The 25,992-nt window shown below is 45.0% G+C and overlaps 2 protein-coding genes across 2 annotated transcripts in view; one reads left to right on the top strand and one right to left on the bottom strand.

The window, feature by feature from the left end:
- The window catches only part of LOC8026196 (adenylate cyclase type 8), a 295,086-nt gene that overhangs the window by 162,570 nt on the left and 106,524 nt on the right, over window positions 1-25,992 (top strand). The gene's annotated exons all lie outside the window — the stretch shown is intronic.
- Window positions 12,351-13,933, bottom strand: LOC121833091. Its single transcript, XM_042286168.1, has 2 exons — window positions 13,844-13,933; window positions 12,351-12,678 (listed from the first exon to the last, which is right to left on the bottom strand). The coding sequence occupies exons 1-2, from the start codon at window positions 13,904-13,906 to the stop codon at window positions 12,406-12,408; spliced, it is 336 nt and encodes a 111-aa protein (XP_042142102.1). The 5' UTR covers window positions 13,907-13,933; the 3' UTR covers window positions 12,351-12,405.

Here is a 25,992-nt window from a genome sequence, read left to right on the forward strand (position 1 = left end):
ATGCAGTAAGCATATTTTTACAGCGAAGCTGTATACCTCTACCAGCCAAGGAATTTTCCGTGTCGTTGGCGTTGTAAGAAAAAAACTCCCGGCGAACAATGGAAGACAAAACAGCGCATCTCCTTTGAAATCAGGCATACAGCATACAGCTCAGTATCCGTTTCAATAAAGAAAACCACGCGCCTTATTATCCACATGATGGATAATAAGGCGCGTGTGAACAATAGGAACACCCTCCCAATCGCTCCGGTAACGATTAGGTTTGCAGCTACTTCGAAAGGGGTTGACGTCATTCGAAGCCCTCGTGTGAAGTGCGAACAGCATATTGGGTGATAACGGCGCCTGCTGCCGGCGGTGACGGCAGCTTGCGACGTGGGGAGTAACGTCACTAGCCTTTCATATATAAAAGAAGAGCCCGCCTATAGCCCGTTCCACCTTACGTCCAGACGCAGCGGATGCTACGAGCTATCTTAGCCAATCCCCTTCTGTGGACGTGGCCCGTGAATCCGTGATACGCTTTCCGCGCGTCGCTGTTCCTCCTCTTTATAAGGTTACGAGACACTCACACGGCCTCCAATTGGTTCCGATGGCTCGTAACATCCGCTGCGCTTGAACGTAAGATGAAACGGAGTATATAGCAAATTGATTTCATTGTTGCTGCAGCATCGCGATGAATATAGCCACGCATAGTTAGGACTTCCGAGGAGCAGCATGAATACTATAGGAGCGGCAAAGGGAAAAGAAATGGCCATACAACCAGCGGCCGCGTGCTGCGACCGGCGACAGGCAATCGTTGCAGATGATACCACAGCTTCGCTGACCAACCACCTTCACTGCGTGAATTGAGCCCCAATTCTTTTTTCCTGTTATTATTAGTTGGACCAATCTGCGGGCCTATGCAGCACGTTTGATCATTCTTTTCTGCGACCAAACACGCGCGGAAGGGACTGAAAAACAATAATGACAATCAGCAGTAAACAAAATCATGTGTCAAAGTTGAAACAATAATGGAAATGCCGCGACGGGTTTGGACAAAAGACCGATAAAGTTCTAAATTGCCCACTCCCGATATATATATATATATATATATATATATATATATATATATTGTCGCGAAGTTTTGCTCGCGTGAGTATTTAGTCTAGCTTCACTTTATGTTTTTTGCTTCTCCGAGAGTTCTTTCCGTCTACACGGGACGGCTCATGGATTCCACCGGAGTCGGGGGGCCCCAAATGGGGGCGAACGTGAACGCTGTAATGCTACACTTAGTTTACAGAACCCCGTGTTGGAAACGTTTTGTCTTGTGTATGTTTGCATTTGGGATCTCTACTTCGGAGGTGGTTTTGCTTTGCGTATGTATAACTTTTGTGGCCAAGAAGGTGCTTTCTATTGTTTATGGCTGCTCTTGTGGGCTTCGTTTGGAATGTGTTCTGTCTCGTATATGCGCTTGTTTTTAGAATGTTCGTATTTGCTTTGGGCTCCGAGCCTTTTGATTGGTGCTAAGAACACCCCTCTTGATTGGTCCTTCCAAAACTTTCTCATTGGAGGACTGGAGGACCCCAGAATGCTGCTGAACCCAACATAAGCGGCCACCGAGGGACCGTAAGGCACTTGGCTCCCGGATACCAAGCCCTGGAACTCTCCCTGCCTCTGGCGGCCAACCTGTACGTCCGACCCACTTCGGCTGTGGAGTCTTCCGCCCGCTAACTCGCAAACTTGGGACCCCTTACGGCTGTGGAGGAGTTCGGCTCGCCCGCCTTTGTGTGCGACCGGCGACAGGCAATCGCCGGTCGCACACAAAGCGCTACCCTCCCCCCCCCCTACATAATGCGCACCTTTGTCGGCGTAAACCACGTACCACAGCTTCGCTGACCAACCACCTTCACAGCGTGAATTGAGCCCCAATTCTTTTTTGCTTACGAGGTCATCTTGCGTACGATTACTGATGTTAACAAATCACAACTGTTTATTTAAGAGATAGGATATAAAATCTTTTACAACAGATATGGCCAATTTGTCAATAAATGTTGGGGTGAATAATCCTAACCTCTGGCGACTTCCCCTGCCGTCCTCCGAGACCGCACTTTCAGCGGGTGCCCCGACCACAGCCGAACTCGACAAACAAGCAGTCCGGCCTTCGTCATATTCCTGACGAAGGCCGGACTCCGGTCGAAACGTCGAAGATTAAATCGTCCGTCGTTGCTGTTTTCACTAAGGGTTTTTTCTTCTCAGTTATATATATATATATATATATATATATATATATATATATATATATATATATATATATATATATATATATATATATATATATATATCGCCGTTTTTTTGCGGTGGCCCTGGAGAAATTGTTTGATGCACTCACTCGTACCGTACGTGGTTTACGCCGACAAAGGTGCGCATTATGTAGGCGCGTATGTATGCGTGTTGATGGGGAGACGCGATGGTATACGATGGCGGCGCCGCCGTTGACGAAAAGTAACGCCGCTGCTAGTGCTCTGGAAAAGCATTCGCTGCACACGCACCGAACCGAACAAAAACCATATACATGCACATACACATGCTTTCAGCGTTTGGGTTTCACTCACTGTGGTCGCTCTCCCAACCCCCCCGAACAAGCTTCCTGAAAACATTGCTGCTAAAAAAAGAACATAAAGAAAATGGCTGGCTTGCCCGCTTCGGCCCTCTTTGTAGACTTGAATGCAAGGCCCGTACCCGGCCCGGGCCCTTCATAAATGTAACCGTGAAGCCCGAGCCCGGCCCGCGGGTCGGCCCGTTACCGTGCAGTTCTCTAGTAGGGGGCCTTAGAGCGATAAACTGTATGGCAGCTGAAAGTGACCTCCAATTGGCCGCCGCCATGTTGCACAATTTTGACCACTAGACACGTGACCTTATAGTTTTACCTCCAGATTTTAACGAAGTACCGCGCACAGGTAATTGCTTATTGAGCTTTCAATATTGTAGGGGAGTAAGGCGATACAAAACAATAGCAAACGCTAAATATAAAGAATCACAAGACATTTTGTTATGCAGAAATAGTGGATATGGCATTTTAGGGAAAAAACAACACTTTGCACACTATATAAAAGCAAAGACTTTCACTATTAGAACAGCAAAGTGAAAAATTGTTCCAACAGTAAGTTTTTTAGAGCAATAGGAAAGTAGGAATGTGCCACAGAAATGACATCAGTTGGTAAAATACTCCATCCGTGTATTGTTCGTGGAAAAAAAGCGCTTAAATACCTTAATTCTGCATCTGTATTAACATATGTTGAAGTATGTTGAAAAATAAATTGAGCCTAAGGCACCTTCTTCTGCCTTCAAAAGAGGCCATCCCAGGTTTCGGCGTACTTCAGATGATCTTTTAGAGAAATAATTGCCGGAGACAAACAGAGCTGCCCGTTTCTGAATACGTTCGAGTTGTTCAATGGTGTAACGTGTATGCAAATCCCATGCGGCGCATGCATATACCAAAATGGGACGTACATTCGATATGTGCAGAGAGAGAGAGAGAGAAAAAACTTTATTTGTCAGTAAGATGGTGACCTTCTTCGGTTCCTTCAGCTGCTCCACATGGTCGGCAGTTGAAGTCTGTCGGCGACCTCTTGCGCTCTTGCCAAGGCCCGGGAATGGACGTCCAGGTCCGGGCTGGCCAGCACAGCTTCCCATTGCTCAAGTGAGGGAGATGAAACTAGATCTGCCGGAGGCGGATCCTTCGCACAGTTCCAGGTTATGTGGTCTAAGGTGGCAGGCTCGCCGCATAGTTGACAGTACGGGTTTACTAGATCGGGAAAGATATTGGCGTATGCCCACGGGTTTGGCTGCGACCGCGTTTGCAGCCGCCGCCACGTGGTAGCCTGTTCTCGGCTGAGCGAAACCTGCGGAGGAGGCAGGCTCATTCTAAGCTCCCTGTAATACTTGGTTATGGCCTGATACGTATCCAGCGCCTCACCTCGTGGGGCCCCGACGTCCAAGTCCCCATCACCTGCTCGGCTGACAAAACCTCGAGCATATTGGTGAGCGGACTCGTTCCCCGGGACGCCCACGTGGGCCGGGACCCATACCAGATCCACTTCCTTCCTATCGTTTGGCATCGTGCTAAGAATTTTGTATGCAGTGGTGGAGATACGTCCCCTCGAGAAATTGCGAAGGGCCGTTTTGGAATCACTTAGAATGGTGTTGGTGCTCTTTTGAACAATCCCTAGTGCTATTGCGGCCTCTTCGGCCTCTTCTACTCGGCCCGTGATCACCGTGGCCGCTACCCTGCGCGAGATGCTCACCGCACTCACAGCGAAAGCATGTTGGCCTGTAGTAAGGTTGTATTCTGCCGCATCAACGTACACGGCACTATCGTCCCCTTGATACTTTTTGCTTAACGTCTTCGCCCTGGCCCTCCTCCGGCCTTCGTGACGACCCGCTTGCATGTTCTTGGGGAGAGGTTTGACACGAATGATTTCGCGCATCTCTACCGGTAAAGTCATCTGGCTTGAAGGATCTCCACTCCTCATGCCTAAGCTTCTCAGGATGCAGAGCCCCGTCTCAGTCTGCCTGAGCCGCTGCTCTTGCGATGTGAGATGTGCCTCAATGAGCTCTTCAAGAGTGTTGTGAACCCCGAGAGATAGAAGTCTCACGGTGGACGCGTTCCTGGGGAGACCAAGAGCCGCCTTGTACGCCTGCCTTATCAAACAATTCAGCTTTTCACTGTCGGCCTTCTTGAGGTCTAGGTAAGGAGTGGCGTACACGATCCGACTGATTACAAAAGCTGAACAAGCCGACATGCATCGCGCTCTTTCATGCCCTGTCGCCTAGTCGCCACGCGCTTAATGAGCCGTATAGTTTGCTGGACCGATGTCGTCAACCTGTCCAGCGTTACCCTGTTGCATCTGTTGGATTGTATGTACATCCCAAGCACTCGCATTGTGTCTACTTCCGGAATTTCGTTTCCCTGAATTTTCAACTGTATCCTGTTCGGCTTCGTTTTGCAGGCCCTTCCGTTATTACGGATAACTAGCAGTTCCGACTTTTGTGGGGAGCATTCCAGTCCTGCCCAACGGGCGTGGGCGTCTACGATGTCCGCCGCCTCTTGTAGAGCCGTCTCGATTTGCCCGTCTGATCCCTGACTCGTCCAAATCGTGACGTCATCAGCGTATAGGGTGTGTCTAGTACCCTCTATGCCGTTAAGCTTCCTAGGGAGCGTGATCAGCGCGGTGTTGAATAGAAAAGGGGATAACACCGACCCCTGTGGCGTACTCCTATTTCCCAGTGGTATGTGTGCCGACTTCAGATCCCCTATGGTGAGTTGCGCAGTCCTGTTAGACAAAATATCCCTTATGTAGTCGTATGTATGGCGCCCTACGTTTAGTTCCGAGAGGTTGCAGAGTATCGCCTCATGCGAGACGTTATCAAATGCCTTCTTCAAATCCAACCCCAGGATGGCCCACGTACCGTGGCCGTTTCCCGAGCCGCGGAGAAAGAAGGGGGGCGACATTCCTAATCTCTTGTTTCCCGGGGATATATAGATCTACGATTTCCTTGGAAAGCTGTAGCATCACGTCCTGCGTGGACAGGTGCGGCCTAAAACCGATCATCGTGTATGGCATGGGGCGATGGGTTTCTACGTGGTTCTGTAAACGCGTGAGAATTACGTGCTCCATGAGCTTACCCAGGCACGACGTGAGGGAGATGGGTCGGAGGTTCTCGATGTCCAACTTCTTGCCAGGCTTTGGTATGAAAGTTACTTTGGCATGTTTCCATGCCGGCGGGATGTTCCCTCCCTTCCAGCACTTATTCATATAGTCTGTTAAAGCCTGGACCGAGTTTTCATCCAGATTTCTAAGGATTTTGTTATTTATTCCGTCCGGCCCCGCAGCCGATGTCGTCCGGAGTCTCTCCATCGCAGCCATCACTTCCGTGCCCTTGATGTCCGCATCTAGTGTCTCATTCTCCATTCCAGTGTACCCGGGGGCTCTATTCCCATCTTGTGTCGTGTTAATGTATCTACCTTTCAAGTCCTCAAGTAGTTCTTCACCCGTCCCATCGTACTGATGTACTATCTGGTTCAGGCGTGTCCGAGCCGCGGATTTGGTCGTAGTCGCGTCTAGGAGGTGCCGCAGCAGAAACCACGATTTCTTATTTCCCAGTTGCCCGTTTATTCCGTCACATATCTGCCACCACTGTTGCCTGATGAGTTCATCGGCGTGATCTTCAATCTCCCTTTCCAACCTGGAAATGCGGAGTCTGAGTTTCCTATTGTTTTTGCCCGTCTTCCACTTGCCCAGTAGGGACGTGTGAGCCTCCCACATGTGCATGAGGCGTTTGTCTACCGCCGGGTGTTCTTCGGTGGTGTCCACCTCTCCGGTGGCCCGCTCTGCGTCTCGCTTGAGATCGCTTATCCAGGCGTCCAGGTTGGTAATACCGCCGTCTGCCCGCTTCTCCCTCGTGGTGCGGAATTTATCCCAGTCAGTAATTCTTACCGGGGGTGTTCTGCGTTTGTGTTGCGCCGTGTCGAAGGTAATAGAGACTACATAGTGGTCGCTGCCCAATGGCACTCCTGTATTAAGCCACTCTGCCCCCTGAACATTCCTCGTCAACATGAGGTCGGGGCTCGTATCTTTACTAACGCTATTGCCTATTCGAGTTGGTTGTTGTGCATCGTTTAAGATTGTTAAGCCCAGGTCTTGAATGATTTCCCAAAGCTTCGCACCCTTTGGATTTCCTTTAAGATATCCCCATGCCGGATGTCGCGCGTTGAAGTCCCCAGCGACGACAAGCTGTGCCCTGCCCGCTAGATATACCACTCGTCTGAGGAGGTCCGGGACGACCGAGCTCCTGTCGTCCCGTCGATATGTGCAACGTTTTTTTTAAGTTTAATAGGTGCTTACTAATATTGCGTTTGACAAAGTTTAATGTGCGGCTAGCCTTAGATGACAGACAATCAGCATGAGCATTCCATGACAAGTTACTAGAAAATAAAACTCCCAGATGCTTATATTCAGGTAAAACAGTTAAACTTGTAACACCTAACAAATATTCTGTGGCCAGAGGTTGTCTCTTTTTAGGAAATCTGAGTATGTTACATTTGTTCAAAATTAAGGTCATATTCCATGTTTAACACCATGACATTACAGAATGGAGGTCGTCTTGCAGTATTTGGGAATCCGCCTTCCACATGATACCACGGTATATACAACAATCATCAGCGTTCAGTCGGACATGGCTAGAAAGATGAACAGCAAGATCATTTATGTACATTAAAAAAAAAAGAAGGGAGCCCAACACCGATCCTTGTGGAACACCTGCTAAAACACTAACATTTGACGAGCTCGCACCGTCTATAACCACGCATTGCTTCCTTCCAACAAGATAAGCCTGATGCCAGGGTAAAAGTGAATACGAAACCTTAACAGCTGCAATCTTTCTAATAACAAAGTATGATATACCGAGTCAAAAGCCTTCCGAAAGTCCAAAAAAGGCTCGAGGTATACCTAAGCACTTCTTATGAGTTGCGAATGCGAAAGCACGCACGCCGCTCTTCGCTCCCTTCTTTCGTCTGCGACGTACGGCGCGCTGACCTTGGACGTGAAACGATGAAGCCGCTGCTTCGCGGACACGCAGCGCCATCGGGTGAGCGATCGTTGGAACTGACGCGCAGCGGCCAATGGGAGCCTCGTCGACGCGCACCAGCCAATGGAACCGAAGCCGAAAAATCATCAGCTTTACTTCGCTCCTTTGGGATCGGGGAAACTAGTTGCCGTGTCTAGGCTTTTCGCGTAGTTTCATAACTGGGAGCAGGCTACACTTGGAGGAAGGACTGAAGGTGCCGTTTTTGCGCTTCAAACTGATGACGTCGGCTCGCTTCGTGAGGCAGTTAATGCTTTCGCATTAAAAGGCACAATTGACTTGGAAACCATTGTTACTTGAAAAAGAGAGGTCGAGTGAATTCTGCTAATTGCGTATCGCAAGAAAAACCCGCTCTGAAACAATGCTGCATGGGGGAAAATAACGCATTATTGTGTAGATGATTAAATTCAAGTAAATGATGTGCTCTAGCATTTTACAAGAAACACTTGTTAAATAGATAGGCATATAGTTGCATCATATGTTGGTTTTATCTCTACTTTTATGTACTGGGACCACGTTGGCGCTTTTCCAGTCAAGAGGAAGTTCACTATGTTCAGAAGACTTTTTAAGCAACACGGTTAGATAAGGGGAAATAGGAAAAGCACAGTTTTTCAGAACGAAGTTGGAACTACAATCTGGGCTTGGGGCACTGCTTACAAATTTGATCTTTTGTAATAACGACGCGATGCCACTTTCCGAGAAGTCGATATTATCCATTCCGGTAACTACGTTTGAGGCCGGTTATCTATCTACCGGGCTGACCGGCTGAGGGGAAACTGATCGGAAGTACAGATTAAAGGTTTCAGCCTTAAAGGGCAACTCCGCTTCATTTTTGATATTTAGAAAACTATGTAGCCCTCTTCAGTATCATACAGGAAGACCCCATGTCAAATATTACGATGTAATTCCGTTTATATATTTAATAAACTGGCCAACAAACCTTCAAGCGAGCCAAGTCGCCGAAATCTGCCAACTCTAGCGTGCGGCGCGAGGCGCAATCATCAGCGCAGTCAATGCCACGGAGTTGGAGCGGCCAACGTTGAACCACTACGTCAGAGGCATGTGTACGTCATTCTCACGTTTTGCTAGTTTTTACTTCTCAGAGTAAAATTGAACGATGACGTCATGAGTTTCTCCTCCCGGTGTTGGCTGACCGGGCATTCACGTGATCACCGTAACACGGATGAGCTAGTTTGCGCTGCCCTGCGCGCTTATCGGTCTGTTTCTCCGCTCCCCTTCTCCCCTTCCCCCTCTTCCCCGGGCCATCACCGTCCGCGCCATGCAAAGCCGACCTGCCCGCGTCCAATAGAAAAAAAAAAAAAAAAGATTTGCCCGCGTTGCGTGTCCTGTTTCTCGCTTCCTCCCGAACGTCACAAGACCACGTGGTTCGACGTGACGTGCCATGACTCTGACGACCCGAGACCAATGTTTCCTGACGCAACCGAAGTTTCGGTTTCGGTATCTGCTAATGTTTAAATTAGGATTACACAAATAATATTCCACATTTCGCGAATCCGAAGACGTAGTGTTGTTTAGTAGTGCTTTGTGAATGTGAATCACATCGAAGCCTAAATTTTTCGGAATTGAGCGGAGTTGCCCTTTAAAGGGATACTTCAACGAAATTTGAAATATTCCCGTCGTGTTCAAAAATAGGTTGAATATGATCCACAATATCCGTAAATGACAATCGCACTTTGTATTTTGATCCTGGTGGCTGTATTTTTCGTTATAAACGGCCCACACTGGCAAGCGCTCGGAGAAGGCCCAGCTTAGAGCACGTGACATTCAACGCAATCGTGACGTAGGTCGTCTCAAGACGAGCAAAGCTATATACGGCGAGGCTGACGTCGAGAGGATGGCCTAGTCGTTCCAGCCACCGAAGCGGCTGCTTTTGTACGAATTTTGAGTGACGGGTTAATCTTCTAGGCGGACAATAGCAACTTCTGCGAAACACAAAAGGGATTCTCGGGAAGAGGGGAGTTCCTCCTTCCCCCCTTCTCTCGTCGTGGCCGGAGACGAGACAACCTCCGTCACTAGCTGTCAAGGTTCCTAGACGAGCCTTACAAACGAGGCGTTAGCGACATCCACCAGGTGCTCTTTGCTAATCGTTTAATTCGTTTTAAACTTCCTTTTCGAGACTTTTTTAACAAGATATTGGTATGTTCCATGTGATACTGCTCTTTTGAACACATATAGACCAAAAAATGAGCGCCGAAATTTCGTTGTAGTATCCCTTTAAGGCTGAAACCTTAAGGCTCGTTCCGTAATTGACATCATCTATGATATCGGGGATAGCGATGCTAGGAGTTTTCATGTTCTTGACGTATCTCCAGACCTCTTTAGAATTTCTTTTCAATTTGTTGGGTAGAGTGTCTAGATATTTATTTTGTGCCGTGCGCATTTCTGTTGTTATGATTTTGCCTAATTCCTTCATTTTGGAATATAATCTAGGTTATTGTGAGCGACAGTACCTACTGAACAAAGGATTCTTTCGGTTTATCAAAGTCCGAATTTCCCTATTCGTCCACGGTTTATCATTCCTTCTCTTTTCGATATGATGCCTGACGGAATGTATGTCTGTGTCAAAGATAACATTTTCGTTTTAAATAAATTCCAGGCAGAATTCATATCCAAGTTTGAGTATATATGCGATTGGAATACAGGAAAAAAAGCGAATCCAGTTCTCGAGATAGCATTATGTAGTCGGCTCTTTCATAGAAAAACACCTTGAGCGGTTGTGCACTGCGCCGTTGAATTGCATTACAAGACAGTCTTGTAACGACAACATCAAGATCGCTTATTCCTGGTGTCACATTGACGGAGGAAACAAACAAGATTGGGGTCATTGCAAAAAAAGAAATCCAGTAGATTAGCGCTGGTATGACCCAGTCTTTTTGGGGTTTAAACAAACTGAGATAAGGAGTGGGCAATGACCATTTCACGGAAAACAGAATAAATAATAGATGTAGTCTGGATGATCGGCTGAAACGAGACCCAGTCTATATTTGGGAGATTAAAGTCACCGGCAAGGGAATGCATATATTTTGCCTCCATGTTTAATAATATACTACTTAATTGAAACAAGGGTTGGCAAGAGTTTGAGCCAGGTGGCCCATAAAAAGAGCCTATAGCCACAGAGAAACCATTACGAGGCATGACTTTACACTAAATAGTTTCACGTGTTTCGCCGTCAGCATTGAAAGGGACACTGTTCAGACTGTTGTGAACAAGCACAAAAACACCACCACCGTGTGTGCTGCGATCTTTTCCATATGTAGTATGAATGTATAGAAAATTTCACAATCAGCTATGGTACTATTTACTCAATAGACCCTTTCCGAAATGCAGTGCCGTCTGGTGGCTGAAATGGCGGTTTAACTTTTGCCATACGAATGGCGGCAATGAACCCGTAGCCTGCAGTATTTTATCGGGCACGGTCACTTTTGCATGTCAACGGCAGACGACAATAAACTTTTCGCTATACAGGTTTTTCTGGATCATCTCTTCCAGTGTCGATTCCCACAACGATGCAACCAGTCAGAACGAAGCGCCAACCCAGACAGACGCCTTGATAAAGTTCTACAAGTCAAGGGCTTTCGAAGTCGATTTTTGGCCACGAACAGGTTCACTGGGCTCGAATTAGATAAATGAACACTTACGCAGCGCTTGCATTCAATTCCGGTTTCGCAACGTGCTAACGTCTAGAATGTACAGGCCTCGAATCCTCAGCTTAGGAGTATCTTCAACATCTTCCTTCATCAGTAAATAGAAAGCCGCCATTGGTATGGCACATACGCCATTTTTCAGATGGTGAGGATAGTTTTTATCTTTTATTTTTTTGTTTTTTAGACTTCGACAATTGACTATGATACACACTAAGTCCCTACAAGCTGACAGTCTGCTATGGGTCGCTGTGATCAGTGGGTGCTATATATCTGTCTAATCTAGTGACACACTCTAAAAAAAAAAGGCGTCATCTTAACACTTTTTGGAGTGTAAATGGTTTGTCGCAGAATCCACCCTTTTTTGAGAGTTAGGGTTACTCTTCGAAAGAAGGTGTTGACTTTACTCTTTTAAGAGTAACAAGGAGTTACTCTTGACAAGAGTTACAATTACTCTTCAAAACGAGGTGTTGACTTTACACTTTTGAGAGTAACCAGGAGTTACTCTTGACGAGAGTTAGTGTTACTCTTTTCTAGGGTAACGGTTACTCCTTGAAATGAGGTGTAAAATTAACACTTTTGAAGAGTAGCATAGACTCCTACAGGTGGTGTTGTACGTACCCTCGAAGCGAATGTTGTGGCTACTCTCTTAGTTGCAAATAGAACAACTCTAATGAGTGGTCAAGGCTACACTCTCATGCCAAGAGTTATTTTAACTCCCTCGTAAAGGGTAACTTCAGCTCCATAAGAAGTGTTAATTAAGCTCTACGTCAGAGCTAAAAGTACACTCTGTTAGGTGTTATCTTTTCCCTTTCACGTAGTGTGCCTGAACTCTATAGAAGGGCAAACAAAGAGCTTCCAAGACATTGAATCCCTTAAGCAAGGTGTTTATTTCCCTCGAATATGGGCATTTCTTGTTCACAGCTACAACACTCCGCAATGCACGGATGCGAATGTCCGAAGAGAATTCTGCATGTGCTCACAGGACGAAAGGTGTTGCTTGAGCCTTTTCAGAGGGTGCCCATACAGGCCCTCATACAAGGTCGAGTGAAAACAGTAATACGGTGCTCGTTAAAAAAACAGATTTTAATGTACATGTAAAAAAATACACTCATTTAAGATCTCAATCTTCCAGTTTTGAAATTAGATCTAGTACCAAGAATGACTTGGTCTTGTAGGTCAAGCCAATGAAGTTGCCAATCACAGCAAGTGACCAGGATGCTTTTGGACAGCAGGAAATGTCATGGACCCAGTATAGCGCAAGAATGAGCGCAATACCGGCCACAATGTCCGTTACCTCGAAAGAGCAGTCCTCCAGCACCACTGTGAGTGGTGAACTTGAGGCCCCTCCCCTGACTTGCATCACAGGGAAGGCTGGCTGGACATGATCCTCCTCCTGTGAAGAAGAAACATGGGCAATTTGTAGTATTTGAAAGGAAGATAATTACCAAAGAAAGTCTACTCAGTCTCCTCGGGGTAATTACAGCAATTTCAGGGTGTCTAGCGAATTATTATTTTGAAATTCCCCAACTTTTCCAGATTTTCCCTGACAATTTCAGGTGAAATTCCCTGACCTCTGTAGAGGCGGTTCAATATATGAGACCATTACAACACAAGGCATTGAGCATTGAGCACTGTGAGCAAATTTCTAGAACCACGGGTTTTTCGAGTAATTAAGCAACTGCAGTGGTCCCCGGATTCAAACCCAGGACCTCTGCATGACACCCAGGAGTGGTGCCCACTCGGCCACCACATCATGCGCGGCAATATATGTGGCCCCCTCGTGGGCCCAAAAAAATACAACACAATGCAAATAGCACATAGCACACCATTAAAGGGACACTTCAGTAAAGTGACAATTTGTAGATGAAAATATTTGTTCATGTTACACCAGCACACAATAAGAGCAACAACACCATATCCTGCCTTTTGCTATAATTTGGCCTTTCAACTAGCTCAAAGATTGAAGCCTAAACTTTCTTTCCCCACTTCACACCACATTGTCTTTATAAATTGCCAGAATTACCAAATAAGCACGACAGGCTTATTTGCATTTTATTGTATGTATCTCGGTATGCTCGGAGTCTGCTGAGGTAATACATGCCTATATAAAACACTGTTGCTTGTTGCTTTATTAGAGCATCTCTCATAGAGGCTGAAGGCATAAGACCAATACTGCCTGTCAGCCCAGCAACAGGTGCAGAACAAGTGTTTGAACATCTCCTTCACCATATTTAGTCACATCATAATATTTCTTAAGTTTTTTTGGCAAACCAAGTTTTTAAACAACTTCATATTTTTTAAAGCTACTCTTCTGATTTCTTTCGATGCTTTTTGTGTGTTCTTCGAGTTGCTGATGATGAATCTCTGTTAAACTGCAGGTTTCTTTTTTTCTACGAGATGCCAGAGAGGCTGCTCTTAGAACAGCCTCCCTGGCTGCTTTTGCTTCACAGGTACCTGCGAGCAGGGTTCTGAGTTACCATGCATACTGAAATTGATATGTGAGCCAGTTTTCACTTCGTTTAAGAGGTTAGAAATTATATCAGAATGGAATACCATACCTTCTCAATGAGAGAAGCTGTTGAATCCTTCAGCAGGGCTGCCAGGCTCTTTACCACCTCCATGGCAGGAGCTGCAAAGAATGAGGTTGCTTAGTTTTCTGATGGAAAGTGTATTCTTATATGGCAATAATTCCTAAAATTCTATGCCAAAACACACACCACCCCCCGACTGCATAAAAATAAATATCAAATCTGGGATAAGAAACCCATATGTTTCATTCAACACAGCTGAATGATCACAATAATGCAGAATCCAATCAAGAAAGATATACCCAACTTTTTTGGACCTAATAAGAAAAAAAACTATGCATTGCAGAAAGCTGAAAGTTCACCAGCTTTAATGTAAAGTCAGCAATATTAAAAATGAGTAAACAGCTTGCTAAGTGTCTTTAGTTAATACCAGCACACTCATTTGCAAGACAATAGACCATTTTCGAAAATCCCAGGAGCCATTCATAGGATATACTTGAATAGTTGACTGGGACTTGCTTTTTTGCCGATTGAACACGAGTCCGAACCAAACACTTAGGCAGCACTCATGGCTATCTCGCTCAGCCACAACCATCCAAAACCATTAGTACCCCTTCTGACATGAATACCTAAGAGAAAGATAATCCACATCGCTCTCCCTCTCTCTCTATTTTCTCCTTTGTATGCAATGGCAGCCGTAAGTGGTTGCATTTATTTATGGCATCCCCAAGTTATTACCCCCTGACAGTGGCATCGGGACAAGGGTGCAAGGGGAGGGGGCAGTTGCCCCCCCCCCTTTTTTTGATATTTGAAACAATTATAGCAGACAATATGGGAGAGAGGGATAGGGCTTAGCTTCCCTGCACATCACCCCTCCACCTTCCAAACGGTAGCAATTTAGCTGGCCTCTGCCCACAGTGGCGAAAGACATAGCTCTATATTTATACAGACTTTCCCGAAGGGTAGGATGAATACAATTTCTTAACAACTGGATTTGTCCAAGTGGAATCGTCCAAGTTTTTATAGATTAATTAGTGTGAACAATCTATTGTGTTTCAGAGCTGGCTGCCGTATACTATAGTTTATTTTACACCTTTACAAAAAAAAAAAGTTAGCAAATGCATATAACATCTCAGTTTGGGGAGACCATTGACTAAATGTAATTTCAGCTCTACAAGGAGCTAATTTGCTATAAAGTACCATTTAACCTTAATAAAAAAAATAAAAAATTATACATACTAAAATGCACAAATTCTATAAAAAAAATATATATACATATATATAAAAGTAGCCCAACCCAAGAACACACAGGTTGTGATTCGCAAGAGTTAAAATAATTGATAAATGTGCCACATGTCAAAACAAAGAATGCATTATGGCCTGCTTAAGCTCCGCCACAACCGACACTACTAGATAGCAAGCTGTTCATGTGTGCCACTTCATCATGCAGCTAGCTGCACAATAGATGTGCGCTCTAAATTTCTTGGTGCATGTGAATGAACTGGTTGCGCCACTCTGAATGCAGGTGCAGGCGCAGGCACATGCATTGCAAGGTCGAATTTAGAGCTCTTTTTTTCTTTTTTTCAAATAGTAGGAAGGTGAATTTATAAATTGCTTAGGCCTACTCTCGCAACATCATAGTGACCCTCAACCCTTCATCTAGCTTTAAAGGGCCTCTAAAAAAAAAAATTATTTTAAGCAGTTTGGTTGGGACGCGCGTGTCAAAAGAATTTTATGCGAAAAAAAAATGTTCAGAGCAATATTGACGGCAAAAGATTGATTTCAAATTATGCGGGCAAAGTCCATGACATGACAGAATGGTCATTTGCTCTTTCCACCTCAACGAGATGGTCATTCGTTCTTTCCACCTCAACGTGAAGGTGAAGCCGATCCACCTTTCCTCCACACGCCCGAATGCCAAGAGAAAAGCAGTTGAAAGGAGGTGACTACTGACTTAATTGCAAGGCACCTCGCGCCATCAATATTTCTGTAAAATAAAATGCTTTTTTTGCTTCAATTTTCTTTGACACGCGTGCCCCAACAAGACTTTAAAAAAAAATTTTTTTTTTCAGGTGTTTTTAAGAACTGATAATTACAAACTTGCCATTTAAGTTCACACCTATATTTCTACGTTGATTTGAAAACAAAAAAAGAATGTTTTAAGACTTACGGTATTTGCGGCACAGAAATATGTAGTCATAAATGTACCCATATTACCTCCATATTATTTACAAGTTAAAAATCAAACCGCTAGCCTCCCTCTTCAGCTAACCAGTGTCAAATGTACTACTAAATTAACAGTCCAATAAATACCCTGTTATACGAAAGAACATGACAGTTGAACAGAACATGACATTTGAATGAATCAAGAATTTAAAATAAATCAGTCACATAACAAAAAAACTCGTTGGGTAAAGATAATTCCTGGCAAATACATTCACATATCGCAGTGACGTAACTGACACTCCACTCGCACCCAACAAGCCGAATCTTGGCAAATAAGGACTAACTCAACACTGTGGCATTCGGCTTTGGACCTACTGGGAGGACTTTACTACAGCACACATCTACCGCCAAGAAGACAGCCATATTTTAACAGCGAAAATGAAATAAACATGACTTCGAACACAAAAATAACCAATCATAACGTCTCTCACGGACTATTAGAATAAAAAGCACTTACAAATAGCGCTGTACAGGGCCTTTCGCCGTGGATTACACGCTGGACTCGTCGGAGATTCCCGGTCAAGAGTTAGACACAATCCAAGCTCATCAGATCCTGACAAAAAGTACATTCACTGTAAAAACAAATTCCGTCAAATTAATAAAAATTGCCGGCTAATTTTTGATGCCGATACAATTAGTGTTGTCTTCCATCACGGTCACAGCATTAACTATCTATTACGTGCATGACAGTAATGAGGCCCCACGGTTTTCCCCGTAACTTGACCTGGGTAGAAGCATGGCAGAAAACTGTAACTCTCAGTCACTGTACTGCACAAGATGCACGGATACGGGTATTGTTCCGGAATCAAAAATTAGCTGCCATGTTGTCTGTAACTTGCGACGGCAAAAAACCGCAACTCTCAATCACAGAGTTGCACGTGACGCACGACGACAGGAATTATTTAAATTAGCTGGCGTGTTGTTCGCACCTTGAAGCAACGGCCAGAGCTTGTTAAACTGCTAGCTGCAGTGACTTAACAAAATGGACGTCTCAGTGAACAATAAATATAGCATTTTACTAATATAATTATTGTTCACTGAGACGTCCGTTTTATTAGATCATTGCAGCTAGCAGTTCAACAGGCTCTAGCCGTTACTGCAAGGTATGGACAACACGGCAGCTAATTTTTAATGTCTGAATGATTCCCGTTGTCACACATGACGTGCAGCTCAGTGATTGAGAGTTGCAGCTTTTTGCCGCCGCAAGTTACGGACAACACACCAACTAATTTTTGATGCGGGAACAATTCAAAGTAAATATCTAGCGACCATAAAATCTGATTAGGTTGTGGGCCCAAGTTACTTTCAGGAGTTAACGCCAGCTGCGCATCCCAGCGGTTAGCAGGTGCTTAAACACTGTTAGAAATTTGAAGCAAGTGTACACAAGATACAGTATTAGGTAAAACATGTTCATACCTTTTTTTCTCAAGAAATAATTAGTGGGCCATTTCCGTCTTTGATGTACAAAGCAATCTCTGATTTTCAGAGCAATAAAGTCCATATGAAGAACTACAGATCCTGGAAAAGCAAAACAGAAAATATGGAATGTGATTAGATTATCAACAGACTGCGATGACAGAATAAATTTCCCAATTTCTGCAAACTATGAGTTAGACGTGAGCGCATTGCAAGAGCCTCAGCTTAACTCTCGCGGGAACTAGACAGCAAAACCAACTTGAGACCTTTGCTACGAATTAACGAAGGAAGTCCGAAAATGCCTTCGAAGACAAAATTGCTGCAATCAATGAGTTTCTGCAAGCATGCTGTCACGAGTTACTTTCAGAAGTTACTGCCAACTGTGTCTCTCAAGAGATAATTACACACTGTGGTAGCAAGAAATTTCAAGCAAGCGCACATAAGATGCAGTACGGAGTAAAACCTGTTCATACCTTTATTCTTGAGAAATAATTAGTGGGCCATGTCCAGCTTTCATGTACAAGGCAATCTCTGATTTTCAGAGCAATCAAGTCCATACGGAAAACTACAGAACCTGGAAAAAAAATAAGTGGAATGTGATTAGGTTCTGAACAGAATGCAATGACAAACTAAACCTCCCGATTTCTGCAAACTATGAGTTATACATAAGCGCAGTGCAGGTAACTCAGATTCATTCTGGCAGGCACTAATCAGTGAAACCAACGTGTGACTTATGCTATGAAACCATTTTAACAAGGCAAGTTCGAAAAATACCTTTCAAAATGAAATTTCCATATTCAATGAGTTTCTTCAAGCCTGCTGTCACAAGTTAATTTCAGAGGTTACTGCCAAGTGCACCTCCCAGAGATAGGTGTTCGAACACTGTGTTAGTAAGAAATTGCAAGCAAGTGCACACAAGATGCAGCACTGAGTAAAACATGTTCGTATCTATTCTTGAAAAATAATTACTGGGTTACGTCCAGCTTTTAAGTGGAAGGCAATGTTCGTAACCTGCACAGCAATCAAGTCTATAGGAACAACTATAGAACCTCGAAACAAAGAGAAACAAAAAAATGTGGAATGTGGTTAGGTTCTGGACAGAATGCAATGACAAACTAAACCACCCGATACCTGCAAACTATGAGTTGCACGTAAGTGCACTGCAGGTGCCAGTGTGATTTAAGAACGCTGTAAACCCAAATGAAATCACTTGAAAGGGGCCAGGACACAGAAATTAGGCAAGTTAGAGTATTCATTACATGATAGCCCCATAGGTTACTGGGCATACAGAAAACACTTAAGAATATTTAAAGTTCCAATAATTACAAAAATATATCTTTTAATGTTTCTGATTTTTATCTGCTGACCAGGATACCTGGGTGACCAGGCGATGCCTGAACATCGGACTCTGAGAACACCAAAGCTCATTGCAAGGGACCGCATACTAGCATTTAGCGGTACACTGTCGAGATTGCGGTGCAAACTGCAGGAAACCTATTACATAATGAAGGAAACCTATTAATTACATAATAAAAAACAGACCATCTTGAGTAAGCCAACCTTCACTGACTCCAACGAACAGTGAGATTCATTTTCTGAATCTTGGTTAGCATGTGGAGTGTGCAATGAAGAAGAAGGAAGTGCAAAATCCACGGTGCGCCTTATACCCGAGCGAACATAGTGCCATCTACACACTCCAATGAAAAATCAGTTGTTAGTAAGCACTTATCCTATGTAGTCCTTCCTTTTTGTCCTTTTCCCTTTCGTGCTGTTTTTCACGAAGAAAATTTCGAATCCATGATAAAGTGAGAGAATCAAGATTTAGTGAGGAAAGTTCTGATATTAAATGACAGTGAGATACATGATCGAAAGCCTTAGAGTAATAAAAAAATATGGCATCATACTTGGGAGTTAGTGTTCATATTAACATGAATATCACGGGTGAACTCCAGCAACTGCCTCTAGCATGAATATCTTTTACGAAACCCGTACTGATTTTGGTAGAAAAAGTTGTTAGTAGATTCCAGATGCGATACTACATGAGAAAATATTTTGAGTTCTAACAACTTGCATACAACGCTGGTTAATGATACGAGACGGTAGCTTCCCGCAGTGACGATTGCCACTTTTTTAGATTGGAACGACCTTCCCAACCTTCCACTCGGGTGGGATGCAACCAGTGGATGAATGCTGGAAAAGTAGACTGCATATTACTGCGTGCTTAGGGGTAGCCCAGGGGGCACCGCGCCCGACTGTCATGCAGAGGTCCCGGGTTTGAATCCTGGGACCGGCAGATGTCTTTATTTATTCCTAAGACGATGCTTCTAGAAAATTTGAGAAGGCCGTGGTTAATTCTAGAACAGAATGTTCTAGAAAGGAGAGTGCTATAAAAGAAGCCCCGCGTGGCCTTAGGCAATCAGTTATCGCTTGTGCTCGACCCTGTTGTATTGAAGACACTCGACGCCTCCGACGTGCTGTTATTTCCCTTTAATTTGGGCAACGTTCGCCCCATTAAACATTCATTTTGTTCAGTTTTACTTCGCCTCGTCACCTATTTTTTGTGACAACCCTTGGTATTTTTTTAGAATTTTTGTATTAATTGAGTCGACACCAGCCAAGCTGAAAATTTTGAGGTTATCATTAATATCGCAATTTCAGACGGTGTTATAGAAATAGGGTCCATATACCTAAAATCTACATCTGGTACAAAAGGTAAAAAGGAACTATCTCCATCAGTAAAAGTAGACTAAAAGCAATTGTTCAAAACCGTAGGACATTCATTGTCCGAAATAACAGTGCCATCATTGTTCATCAAGAGTATTGAACGGGACGACTGATATGAGGAAATAAGTTTCCAAAACGTGTTTTGGTTATTCTATAATATTGAAGGCAGTTCACAGTTATAAAATTTGTCTTCGAAGAAATGCACACGTTCGATACAGAGTTTGGCCCAAGAGTTATATTTGGTCCAGGCTGCCTCGAAATTCGAGTTTTTGGCTATCTTAAATAGTCTTTTCTTTCTTTTGCCCTAGCTTTTAAAATCTTCCATGTACCAGGGTTTAGTGCTGTCTAACCAAATACGAACGCATAGAACAAAGGCAAGAATTCTAGCAACTTTTGTTTGGAAAGTAACTAGTTGTCATTAACTGTAGAATCAAAACAATTTACAACATAATTGTCAGAAAATTTCAAGAGAGCTGTGTTAAATTTGGCCATCACTGGGCCACAATACCACTAGCAGACATTAGTTGCTAGAATGACAACAAGCTGAAGTTTTCAAATAACCAACCTGCAGAAAAAAGATGTTTGAGTGCTCCATCACGGCTGTGCTAGCGTGCCCCGAATGACCGGCATGGGATAGCGGCTTTTGTAGTGGCATCGCAGCTGACGACCAATGTTGGCAGGCTCCTAATGCTCCTAACTTGAAATACACCAGGACGGGTTCTGGGAGTCGCTGTTTTCCCGTGGTTGGCTCGAAAATGATCGGTTCAGTGGCGTCCCATGGTCCGTCCAGCACATGGGCTCGTCATTGCTGGCGATGCTCAGAAGTATAGACTGCAACAAAAATATGTGTAAGTGCTCCATCATGGCTGTGGTAGCGTGTCCCCCCCCCCCCCCCTCCGATTTCAGCTTTTGGAGCAGGTAATTCTCGTTCATCACCTTGTAAAATGCGATGCAAGTACTATAGAAAACTCCGCAGTTCCTCAAAGTGCCATAAAGACTATTTTAACTGTGATTATAACACAGACAAATATTTACAGCAAAAAGATTGTTGTTGGAAGTGTTGTAATAGAAGGGGATAGAAAGTAAAAACGCAAAATGCCTTTAAATCTCGATCCATTTACTAAATCAGTTCAGTCTTCGACAACTGCAGGGCAATAAAACTATTTTAACAGAGCGAATAAACTACACGTCGTAACATGCACTTTTCCTTAAAGGGGTGGTGAACCGAAATTTGTATTTCAGAAAACAATGCAGGAGCTGTAGATGGGACGCTACAATCCTTACAACACTACTCGTAAGGCGATATTTCGAATGGACGGCCGTATATTTGGAAAAAGAGATCGAGATTGAACGAGGCCAACGAGGGACGTGGAGTCAACGTATCTGGTTCTCTCCTCTCTTCGCTTTGCCCCATCAAGGCGACGAGGCGAGGAAGACGCAAGAAAATTCCCTCTCCTTCTCGACTCTTCATAAAGAAACAAGACGTCAACATATCTGTCACATGCGCCTCCTTTTTTAAAAAAATATGGTTGAGATATCGCTATATGGGTGATCTTTTGGTGTTTGTAGCATCCCGTTGCACGCTTTTGCTGCCGTGTTTTGTGGAATCCAGATTTCGGTTCAGCATCCCTTTAAAATGCAAATATAGCGAGGAAGAGTCATACGAGTGTTCCTCAAGTAATCGGGGCCACTGAAACAATGATTGACACCTCACTTCCTCCCATGCAAAGCATCAATAACCATTCCAGCCAAGGGGAAGCAACTATAAAGGAAAAGTAAAAGTTGAACACTTATCTCGGAAAGTGGCTACTTTTCGCTCGAGCACATAATTTAATCGTTGCTTTTACGTAGGGAAATATAAGCGAGTAACTTGGCGTTCCTTAATTTCATAAAAGGACAAAATTGTTTCCGTCTATGGCAGTGCTCTCTCAGGTCACCGTGGGACAGAGGTGGTTTGTGTACCTCAGTCCTATTTATTATCGAGCGGTAACACATCATATCCGCTGAAAGTATTTAATAAATCATAGCGGCCAAAGCAGGTGGCACGTCATCGTCTGCTTCCAGCCAGCATCTGATGATGTTGTTGCCGCCATCCTGCGGTATGTTATGCAAGCACGGTCGTCGTTCGCCCGCTAGGCCTACCGCGAAACGAACGAACCACCGGTTTCTATGACAATTGCCGGATCACGCATCCCAGCTGGCTCGCTGCAGCGCGAGTGCGGCCACCGAACTACCATCTTGCACATTGAAAAATTGCTTTTGGAACGTGGCGGAGGCTGGCGGCAGCGAGCTGAAGACATGTTTTCTACTTGTTTGTCGTCATTTGCCAAACAAGTTTTTTAAAACCCTGTGTAAGCCGTGAAACTTGCCGTTGAGGAAACGTGGAAATTTTTACGGCAGCAGAGTGCCACAGGAAAAAGGCACAACTTGTCGAAAGCACGTTTCACCGGTCTAGCAGCGTGATCAAAGCTTCCCTGGCCCACAACAGCACTGCGTCTCTGAGCCTTCGCATGCTCGGATGACAATAAAGAATCGACGTGTAAATGTGTTTTACGAGAGCAATGTGTGTAAAGCCATATGTGCTTCTGGAGCAGCGTTTTACTTTACCCCGACGACTGTATTTGTAACTTCCGGCACTTGCGGTCCAGAAAGAGCTTGATCCAGTGGCCAGTGGCAACGAACGAGGAGGGGAAGGTACACATCATGATACTGTTAGCGCGAACACGACATCGGCACATTTTACTTCCAATTAGTATTAGCGAGCACGAAATGTTTTTGCTTACATTATATGAGCTCTTTCCGTAGCAATAATAACTTGGATGACATCCCTTGGTTTCAAAGAGAAAAACCAGCGATTACTTGTTCGCACAAACTGTGTCGCACTCAGTACGTCTTTTTTCGTTGTTAGACTATTTACAGAATATTGTGCACGATAGCTCCTCATCACTGATTAGTGCTGAACCATTATAAACCTACTTTATTGCACTTGACGTTTGAGCGCGACTCGCCCAATTGTGATTGGCCAAGGGACTGCACACGACCGTATGGGTCGCGCTTCAAAAATTTTAATTCTCGCTGTCTTGTAGTTTGCCTTCGAAAACCAAACTTGCTCCACAGCGTTGCTCTATTTGTGCTGCCATGTGATCCATTAGAGCAGATATGGAACATGGTTAATAGTGCATAAGAGCAACCGTCCATATTGTTTTCCCCCTTTATTCAAAGCAACTTGCCGGAACAGCTGGACGACCCAGAACTCCGTGCCCGATATATGATGCCCAAAAACATCTACGCGCGACACACCTTCAAAACTTTGCCGCGGCGCCGATTCTTGATCGGTATCCATGCGCGCGAAGGCAGAGAGACGCAGCGCTTCGGCGTGCCAAGGAAGCTTTGATCACGCCGCGGTAAACTTGATTTCGACGAGTTGCGCCTTTTTCCTACGGCACTGCGCTTCCGTAAAACTTTTGACGTGTTCTCAACGGCAAGCCTCACGGCTTACACAGGGTTTTAAATAACTTTTTCAGCGAATACCGACGAACGAGTAAAACAGGTAACTTCAGCACGCTGCCGCCAGCCTCCGCAACGCTCCAAAAAGGCAATTTTTCGACATGTAACATGACCGTCTGGTGGCCGCATTCGCGGAGCGGGGATGCACGATGTGAAACGAACACACCACTGCCTAAGACAATAACTTTTTTTTTTTTTTTTTACATAGATAAGTAGACTAAAGAAAACATGACATCCCCTCTTTAAATTTCAGCACGCGAGAGCGCCCATCGTAATTATTCAACGAGTGCGGTTCAGTGTTTTCGATTTCTTGCGTTCTTCTTACGGCGCCGGAAAGCGAAAAGGTACGAACAAAAAGTGTTTGGAAGAAACCAGAGCAAACCGAACTCTCATGGATATGAGCCCTTGTCCTGGACACATCAATCGAGTCGAGTCTCATGCGAGGATGCGTTGCCCTCGTGCAACTGAGTGGGGAAAGCAGAAGCAACAAGGTTGAGCGCGTTTTCTGACACAACACGCGCTATCGCGTTAAGTTACGCGTCTTTCATTCCTTCTGTACTTCGATTATCTCTCAAGGCTCATGCGAAAATGAGCTACTTACCTTTTAAGTGCGGTTGAATGGTGACAAGAGGTCGCGGCAACGAAGTCACGGAAGAGCTGCCGTCGGCGAGCCTACGCAGCGGTGTCGACGGTGCGCCCAGTAAACATCACGTGACAGACGTCTTCATCCGCGAGCTGAGTGCGCCGGCTTTCGGGTAGGCCTCCCTACGCCGCTCCGATGGCGAAATGCCCTAAAGCAAAGAGATCTCGCCTCGACGGCGTCGGCGTTTTGCCGCGCGCACCCGCGCGCGCCTCTCAACGCTTTCGTCTCTCTTTTTTTTTTTTTTCTTTTTTTTTTGTGCGTGTGTTTTGCGTGCTGGGCTCCGTCACTCCTAAACTGAAAGTGTAGAGGAAGCTAAGGGGTGCCCGCTGAACTAATCGCACGTCTGTCTTTAACCACGTGATCACGCTCCCTCCTGTAACCACGCCGACCACGCGCAGAGAGCGAGGCAGGTGATAACTGGTCCGGTGGGCGCTTAGCTCGCTCGACACTGTCAGCTTAGAAATGAAGGGAGTCCTCCTTCAAGGACGAGTCCTCTTCGCTTACAAAGAAGAGAATAGAAGAGATTGGTGATGGTGTAGGGCAGTGTGGGGAAAACGGGAGGGGAACTGTTCTCTCATCACCCTCTCTCTCTCGCCCTTTCCCAGGGAAAGAACGAGTTCTTGCACCAGGCCGAGCGACCTTGTAAGCATTCCGTTTCGAGGCCGTCGGTGCGTGCGCCTTCCCCCCCCCCCCCCCCTTTCCGTGCGGGAGAGGGGCGCTCGAATTCTTTCGTTTGTCTCTGTTGGTATTTGCTTGCCGGGTATCCAAAAAACCAATGTGGTAGAGATTGCTTAAACATGACAGCTCTAGAGCAAGAAGACAAAAAGAGTCTGGCAGACACGACGCTCCGAACTCAGCTTGAAGCCTAATGTCAAAATTTAAAAGAGAATGATAAATCAAATGTCTCCCAACGAAAAAAAAAAAAAAAGAGGCAATATGATTTTCAAGAAAATCGTCAGCCACTTTCGCGTTGCCTCGGAGCACCAGCGAAGCTAACTAGGTTATGCCTCAAAATAAACAAAACAACAAAACATGCCCGCCAAAAAAAAAAAAGAACATGCACGCAAACATGTGGATTGCGCCAGATCGGTAGTCTAAAATACCAACCACATGTGGGCGATCGTACGGGTGTAGCATTATAGCCTCACGTGCAGAATCCCTGTGCGAGCTTCAACCAGCATTGTTCCATGTCTTAACCTAATATGTTGAGGGTCTACAAATGACGGCATGATTACGTTACACACGCTCGCGTGCACACTTACTGTCTCTTAATTAAAAGCAGAAGGCTCAGCCGTCACGGTGAGGACCCGGCCGTATGATCTGGGGATTCGAGTCATGGGCTTCTGATCAAGCTAGCCTTTTAAAGGCGGGGCTAAAGGGTGGGGTGTCAGTCGTGGGGCATTTGGCAACTTCTTTGTGCTCGCTTCTTTTTTTTTTTTTTTATGCGTTTTGCGTTTTGCAGCTGACGTTATTTCCGGCTAAACTCTAAACCAAACACGACGTTATCGTCTGCTATCAGTGCCTTGGTGCCATGTTGGATGCATTCGGAGTGTTATTGTGGCAGCAGTAGTGCCGTAAAGTCATAGAGCCGTCCTTGTATAACCACGCTTCAGAATATGTTCTTGTCCTGTCAATCGCAACGGGGTTCTTCACTGGACACGAA

The sequence above is a fragment of the Ixodes scapularis genome, unplaced genomic scaffold (genome assembly GCF_016920785.2).
Source record: "Ixodes scapularis isolate PalLabHiFi unplaced genomic scaffold, ASM1692078v2 PGA_scaffold7__128_contigs__length_106722199, whole genome shotgun sequence".
NCBI classification, from domain to species: Eukaryota; Metazoa; Arthropoda; class Arachnida; order Ixodida; family Ixodidae; genus Ixodes; species Ixodes scapularis.

What these genes read in the sequence shown, in the direction of transcription:
- LOC121833091 (XM_042286168.1), bottom strand. Translation starts at nt 13,906, where the DNA reads ATGGAGGTGGTAAAGAGCCTGGCAGCCCTGCTGAAGGATTCAACAGCT. An exon ending in CAGCTTCTCTCATTGAGAAG is followed by an intron (nt 12,679 to 13,843) that starts GTATGGTATTCC and finishes TCTTCTTCACAG; the next exon opens with GAGGAGGATCATGTCCAGCC.